The sequence below is a fragment of the Protomyctophum bolini genome (genome assembly GCF_963924005.1).
Source record: "Protomyctophum bolini genome assembly, chromosome: 6".
Lineage (NCBI taxonomy): Eukaryota > Metazoa > Chordata > Actinopteri > Myctophiformes > Myctophidae > Protomyctophum > Protomyctophum bolini.
The window spans coordinates 16,240,141-16,248,355 of record NC_137867.1 but is presented as its reverse complement, the minus strand read 5'-3'; the positions used below and the strand labels follow the sequence as shown (position 1 = coordinate 16,248,355).

The following is an 8,215-nucleotide window of genomic DNA, read 5'->3' as shown; positions in this document are numbered from 1 at the left end:
GGGGCTAAATCATTTACGTCCACCACGTCTGATTTTGTTTGAACCACATAGGCCTAAATACCTTTAATTGCACCTGTGTTGATGAAAAGTCGATGTGAGTTAAAGCAGCCGATCACTAACAGAGCTTAAATCCATCTGTACTCGTTTATTTATTTATTTCCTCGATTTGTCTCCACAAATCACCTGCCATGGGGGAATGGGTGCGATATTCGTTTTGTTTGTTATCCAAGGATTGGAGCGAAGGAGGGGGCTGTCCGATGTTCCCTCCATCGCAGCAGACCGACGCTGCCCTGACCAAGGCTGCTTATTTCCTAAAATCACACTCCACCGGGTCCGGTTGGAACAGTCCACTCTAAACCATTTAGTCTAGATTTCCTCTCATAACAGTGATAAAAGGCATGTAGGTATAGTTCTAATTAGAGGAATAAATGACTAATGGACTTGAAAATTACTCCGATCTGAATTATATCAATTTTGTTGTTAGTTCGAGGGGAAACCTCCGTCAGGGAGATGAATCATCTCTTTCTGAAGGAAGAATGTGATATCCAAATGGCTCTATTTTGACATATAATTGCACGCCGACTGAAACTGCAGTCCTGCTCGTAACCCAATCGCGTAATGCTATATGCAGTGAAATTTAAGGGTCAAATATAGGCTCAAATAAGACATCCCTTTGGCGGAATGCGGCTTAGTTTTAGCTATATGTTTTTCAAATATATAGGCTAAATGTAATGTCCCGCATATATATACGATTAAGCAAACACATTAAGATGCTTAATGTAGAATAACTTGAGTATGAAAAGCTAATAAATCAAAGGATGGACTGGCAGAAGATAGAATTGTAGTTGTGCCTGCTTCGTGCATGGTTTGGACCGTGTGCGCGTGTATTTGGAACGGGGGTGGGGTGGGAGGGGAGGGGGGGGATGTCACGTCGCTGACAATTCCAAGCTCCGATTCTGATTGGCTCTCATTTGAGGAAGCTCATGGGCTCTTTCAACTAATAAGCGCCTCCCCGTCGGTCTAAAGGACATTATAATGCAAGGGACCTCCTTTTTTAACCACAAACCGAATTTTCGTTCATTTAGACGATATATACTTTTTAAATTGCTCAAAGTTGTAGGATTTTTTTGGAACGCATCTCGCCCTGGAGCGGTACGCAATGCTTTCTCACGCCGACCTCCTGGACGCTCGGCTCGGTGAGTTATCAACGCTAAACTCCAGCCCGCAACTCCACTGTAAGATAGCAACTTTTCATTTATCCTTGTGAAGTGACAAATAGCTTGTCTTGCTTAACAAATATTCGTCAAAGCAAATATTTATGTCAATTTTATATAAATGTGAGACGATCTGACAGTCTGTGTCAATGAAAAAATAATTAGGCTATTTTTCTTATGGTTAAACGGCTGAAGCATTGCCGCGAAACGTTTTGCAGACTACCTCTTGTTAACTTGCCAGCTTTTTGTCACAAACAAGCAAAAATATTTAATCTATCCCTCATTCATAGCAATTTACGGTTAGATGTCTGTTTATCCAGACCTCTTCCCACTGTCTTCCCTCATAGGGATGAAGGATGCTGCAGAGTTACTCGGGCACCGAGAAGCTCTGAAGTGTCGGCTGGGCGGCGGCGTGCAAGATCAGGGGCATCCAGGCGACATGGCCCCTGGTACAGACACCGTAGAGGGAACAACTCTTCTGCCCGGAGAAGACATCACTCCTGTCGGATCAAACCCCACAGGCATGCCGGTTAACGGCAAAGACCCGGAGAAACAGCAGCAGCAGCAGCAACAGCAGCAGCAGCAGCAGCAGCAGAACTCCGCTCAGTCCAACAGCCAGAAACAGAAGCGGCACAGGACGCGCTTTACACCGGCCCAGCTGAACGAGCTGGAGCGGAGCTTCGCCAAAACCCACTACCCAGATATCTTCATGAGAGAGGAACTGGCTCTAAGGATCGGCCTCACTGAATCTCGAGTTCAGGTAAATGCTGTTCAGGTATGCTGCGGCGAGGATTACCATGATGTTGTCGACATCTAACAAAAGCTAGCTATAGTCTCACTATTTATAGGCTATGTAAGAGATTCGGAGGATCTGTTTCCGAATCTACAATTTGCTTAGATTTCTTGCTGAAATTCAACGTAAATCTTACAACCACTGCGATAGTGTAGCCTAATTATTGTATAATGTATATTATTATTTTATTTATTATTATTATTGTTGTTGTCGTTTGATTAGGCCTACAATTGCAGTTATTCATGAGCCTATATAAAAAAGCCGTATACGGTAGTCTACTTCAAGCCGGCTGCATATAGCTTCCGTCAACTCGAGCGCTGTCCATGGTCCTGAACACACACGCGTTTTGTTAAAACCGTGATAATTCATAGCAAAACGCCACTTGTAGCACTTTGCAATTTCCAAACGGGAACACTATTTTCTTGCTTTCCAACGCAATACTCTATTAGTCTGGCTGTAGTGAATTAAATCAATAACGTGTATGAAAATATTCTGACATGTATCGATTAGCCATTAAAATGGCTATAAGACAGAGCTTTTGTGCAGTCAGTATAGGCATTTTTTCGCGGAGGCCTCTATTTCGCCCCTGTAATTTGTTCACTGCAAAGCAACCTACTGTGTTTTGTTTTACAAGCACATAATATGGATGAACAACAGTCTACATTGTGGTCATTTGTGGCAGCCGCATGCACGATATCAGACCATAATAAACTCAACACATTATCAACCAATTTCTGTCTTATTTATTGTAGTGAACGGGTTATTAACCAGTGATGTGAAATTCATGCAAATTATTCCTCTGAAAGCAATAAAACATGTATAATCATTAGTCATCGTAATAATCAATTCTTTTATCTATAAAGCCGAAGACTGTATATGCTCATATAGGTCTAGCACGCCATGCGTGTTGTTTACAAACCTATATGTGCTCTGCAGGTGCAACCTTGTGTGAACGCTGTAGGCCTACTCTCTTAAAATGCTATATCAGCGACGTCTTAATAGGACTCAAGACTATATTGTACTTTTTTAATGGAATGAGAAATTGCATTTTCTTTCCCCCGAGTGTAATGGGTTTGGTCGACGTTTCACGGATGGCTGAGCGGAATGAGAGCGAGATTTCAGTTTTAATACGGCGGCACCGACTCTCCGCTTCGCGCACGCATTAATCATGCCTGAAGATGATGAAATCTTTATAACGCTCAACCACAACACCGGCTGTGTGTGTCACAGTGTGTGTGTGTGTGTGTGTGTGTGTGTGTGTGTGTGTGTGTGTGTGTGTGTGTGTGTGTGTGTGTGTGAGCGAGAGAGCTCTAGCGCACGAAAGAGCGTGCGCGTGTTTCATTTTTACGTATAGGCTGTAATATATATAGGCCTATAGTGCGCCTATAGTTCTTTAAAGCTACAGAATGTAAGATTTTTTCACTTGTAAATAACAAGTCAAGTATAGCTATTATGACAAATTGTGCGTAACCACAAATATCAAAATTGCATGATGCTTATAGTCTACCATTACGTCATTACTTTGTTATAATAAGCTATGTAATTTGCCAGTTTTAATTATGTTTGTTGTTTCATTATTTGAGATGTATTTCCTTTTATCCTAAAACCGCATTACATCGTGGTTCTTGATGTTAGATGAATTAGCTATACAATTTAGAATTATTTATGCAACATGCATTGGAGCAAAGATCAGCTTTGTGAAAATAACAATATGCCGTGCATGGCTAAGGCTAATGACAACAGATATGCAAGCTGTGTCCCCTTGAATCCTGTTCCCAGTTTCTTATCCAATATATTTGGTCACAGGTTTGGTTCCAGAACAGACGCGCCAAATGGAAGAAGAGGAAGAAGACGACCAATGTTTTTCGGTCTCCGGGAACGCTTCTCCCCACTCACGGCCTGCCCCAGTTCTCTGCCGCTATGGAGAACAGTTTGTGCTCCTTCCATGCCAACGACACCCGATGGGCGACCGGGATGCCTGGAGTCTCACAGTTACAGCTCCCACCGAACATGGGCCGCCAGCCGGCAATGTCACAGTCTTTGTCACAGTGCAGCCTAGGACCCGGTCCCCCCAACTCCATGGGTCTTTCCAATGGTCTATCCTCCAATGGCGGCGGTCTGCAGTCTCACCTCTACCAGAATGTACCTTTTCCTGGAATGTCAGGCTCTCTCTCCGGCCCCACGAACGTATCGGCCTCACAGCAGCTGTGTACTGGCCCGGAAAGTGACATGTGGAGAGGGACAAGCATTGCCTCCCTTCGACGCAAAGCGCTGGAGCATACAGTGTCCATGAGTTTCACTTAGTGACGTTTCAAAATGCCCCATGCGGTGCTTGTTTTTCATTGCCGTTATGTTTAGATGAAATTCGAAAGAACGAGCTAACCAGACCTGCATTTGTGAGAGAAACCCGGAGACTGAGTGTGACTCCATCTAGAGACATTTGACCATAACCAAGACGACGAATGGAAGGAACATTAAATGATTGACTTGATGGCGGGGTTATTTATCTTGTTAATCCAAAAGGATTTATCAGCTATTGATGATACCTACTATTGTAATGATCTAGCCTATAGGCATAATTATTGAGAGCCAAACAACCGTCGTATTTACGTTTCCATTTAGTGTGTCTTTATGCACACAAATGTTATTGTGTTCAGGTGAAGTTGTGTTAATATTATGTCAAATTAATATTTATAAGGTTGGGTATACATTTTGGTAACAGCCTACCACACAAGCACATAGGTAGGTCTATTGAAATGGGTCTCTGAGGCATGCGCAGTGCACGTGGATTTAACTCTTGGAAATATTTAGAGAGATGATGGTGCCCACTCAAATTGAACAAATAAACAAACACCTGTTAGACGACCAGTCTCGTCTGCATGAGACGGGAGCGTAAAAAATATAAAAAATATATATGATCTTTCAGTAGGCCTACTCTGTTTTAGGATGTTTTGTGTAGATAAAACATTCTTGCTATGTACCCGCTGGTCTTTTTTGTGACATGTTTTAACTTATTGTCTGTGCTACTGACACATTTCTTAAATGTTTAAACTTACATCAAAATGCACCATAATTGACAGGTTTGTATACCAATTTAAAATGACGAATAAAAATAATTTTCAAGAATTCAAATGACGGATGATTTATGTCTTCATTCATGTAATAGGTGTGTAGTGGCTATTCCAGTGGGCTATAGGCTTGATTTACTTCACAAGCGCCAAGAATCCGAATGTTAGTCAATGTTCAGTGACCTAGGCTTTTTTACAGTGTTAGCTCCACTAGCTAGATAGGGTTTATGAAGGGTGACTGGTCACACTCATATCCGACAGCAGCGGTAAAGATGTCAGCACTGTGATGTGACGGTCATTGCCTTGACCATGACGGTCACTCTGATAACACCACTCTACTGGACACGATGGATGGATTCAACCTCTATAGTCAGTCAATCCACACTATAAATAAATCAAATAGAATACCCAAACCTGGATATAACATTAGGCTACTCTTAAGTAATCATTTATGACATTATTTATAGCACTTAATAGTAGGCCTATCGATTTCAATGAATCACTGCATGTGATATCAATTGCCAATCAAGGCTATACAGGGACGTCATTGTTGTGGTCAAATATGCGAGCCTCGCATTGAGGTTGCAATAATATAGGCTATCATCAAATCGGAGTCGACCAGACATGGTTTACACATCAATCTGACTCTGAACTCATCTATCGGCCTCAATCAATGTAGTCTCTTGAAACTTGAAAATAGCTGCAGGCTAGCTAGCCTATCACACTCTTTTATACAAACCAAACCACAACTGCATTACGCGAACCATTACCATTAACTTCGATACAGAGCAGCCATGTGACTTTCTCCCTGTCAAATAAATACAAATCACACCCGTGTGAAGTGAGGGGCGATCTTATCAGCATACATTATCATACATCATCTCATTCATGTTTGTGTTTACACTATGACGTAACATTTGACGTAATTTGACTATGACGTAGATTTTACACTATGACGTGAAATTCTCCATTCAAATGGGAATTTAATGTTTGTGTAGGACAAACATTATTGGCCTGAGAAAACACACGTACATTGCCAAAGCAAAAAGTGGAACAATACAATAATTCACTGACTAACTTGTGTCTATAGAATCAGTTTGACACATTTCAATGCATGGACCAGCATCACGAGCAAACAACCCATAAGCATTAAAAGCAATCTATTAAATAGCATAATAACAGTGTGGTTGACAATCGTTTAGCCCCGCACCCGCACGTGGTATATAGGGCGTTTGCAGAGGGTGGCACTGGCTTGATTAAGAAGACATTTGTAACCTTCCTTCTTTGTTCGATACAGAAAGTCACTGAAGCTCAAAGTGACCTCCTGCCTTCCTCCCCATCACACACCCACAACTCACCCATTTTAACCCCCTCCCTCCTCATGAAGGTCTATATGACCGAAAGCTTGCTATATACAACATTATAATAAAAATCTGATTTTGCAGTTTTGAGTGTGCGAGGCTCCCTTAAACGTGATCATTTAACCTCCTTAATACACGGGTTTGTTGTGTTCATGGCATTTCCCCGTGACATTTTTATCCCAAAAGTCCCCAAATCATTGATCAATATTTGTGCAAAATAAAATGATTGTACAATTAGCTGCTCACACAAAGTGGTATATGCATACACACATTTCAAGGTTAATAATATTTTTCAACAGCAGCATTTCGCAATAATTCTCTTTTCTCTAAAGATGTTATTAACAATAACTATGTATATAGTCTAGCCTAGCAAAAAAAACCTAATAAAATCAAGATATTAATTTATAGCAGTCTATAATAGCTCGTAATGTATGACACGCATGTTATACCAAACATAATACAACAATACAACAAAAGGCTACGAGAAACCATGCAAATGATGCAATGCATGCTGCAATGATGCAAAGCATTCGCATCTTTTCCTCGCTTGGTATTTATTTAAAGCATAATTAGGCCTAGCTCCCATGATCACATTTCCGTATCTGCTAGCCTATAAGAAAACATCTCAAGTTAACCTTGACATGATTTGGCTATACGAAATACTCGTTCAAGACGTACGGTGATGTCTATAAACTTAAACTCATCCCCAAAAGGAGAAAAAGAAAATACATTTTCTGTTTTGAAATTGCCTGAACTTCTCAGTCTATGTCAGAGATTAGAAGTGTCAACTTCAGCCTGAAATCACAGTAGCTCAAATTAATCAGCGTGTTAACCTCATCTCGTTGTCAGCGCCGGGGCCAATTTATGGTCACGGGATGGTAATTGATGAGATATGGCATTACCATAAGCGGCCCCATGCCTGTAAACTTATAATTGGAGTTTCTGTAACACTGCTGGGGGTTAAACAAAGGATTAATCATAATTAACAAAAGTATATTACTTTTCCCATATTAAACAGTTGGTTCCCACCTTTTCTATTAACATAAATTTGTTTGCTGTAATTTACTGAATTATTGGAAATACCAACCAAGTTAAAGACCCTGAAAATTTAATTTATTATACTTGCATGCATGCATTCAGATAGTGTGTGTGTGTGTGTGTGTGTGTGTGTGTGTGTGTGTGTGTGTGTGTGTGTGTGTGTGTGTGTGTGTGTGTGTGTGTTTACCGTGGAAGTATAAGGCCTTGAACCAATTTGTGAATAAGGTAGCCCATGAAACGGAAGTGTTACATTTGCGGATAATTGTTCTCTATTTGTGTACTATCGTAAGTTAGCCTCTGTATATGGCGCAATGACCAAGTCACTGCCTACCATCATGCCATGAAACTCACAGACTTCAATTAGGCCAAAGGAACCTGCATTTGCTTGACGTGCCCTAAACTCACTGATAGTGAAAGTGAATAGGCATACTTTGGTAGGTCTATTGATTGTTCTACTGATTTCACATCACAGCCATGACTGGTGTTGTCAGTTCATTCATTGGCAAATGGCAATGCACGCAGACTTGCGAAGAGGGAGGGGGGTTAAAACATAAGTTGATCACTAGGATATACACAGCCAACATACCGTCTATAGCCCATGTCCTGACCCATCGGAGTGTGTTCTGTTATAGCTCTATAGCTCTATGTGGTTCAGCCTCCCAGATTCAGGCCTGTGCTGACTAGTATGTCCTGGGCTGCAGTAACAGATGTGAAATCACATTACCCAAACGCTGCAATTAG

At 41.3% G+C, this 8,215-nt stretch overlaps 1 protein-coding gene across 2 annotated transcripts; it reads left to right on the top strand.

The window, feature by feature from the left end:
* Positions 1 to 1,159: 1,159 nt before the first annotated feature.
* On the top strand, positions 1,160 to 4,311 carry LOC308317396 (homeobox protein orthopedia B-like; the record flags this gene model as incomplete). 2 transcript variants are annotated; one of them, XM_080766367.1, is made up of 3 exons in its annotated part: positions 1,160 to 1,196; positions 1,562 to 1,974; positions 3,814 to 4,311. In XM_080766367.1, the coding sequence occupies 3 exons, from the start codon at positions 1,160 to 1,162 to the stop codon at positions 4,309 to 4,311; spliced, it is 948 nt and encodes a 315-aa protein (XP_080622493.1). The 2 variants fall into 2 exon arrangements, with proteins under 2 accessions (XP_080622493.1, XP_080622492.1); XM_080766366.1 differs by having other exon boundaries at positions 1,160 to 1,235.
* Between the last annotated feature and the right edge of the window lie 3,904 nt (positions 4,312 to 8,215).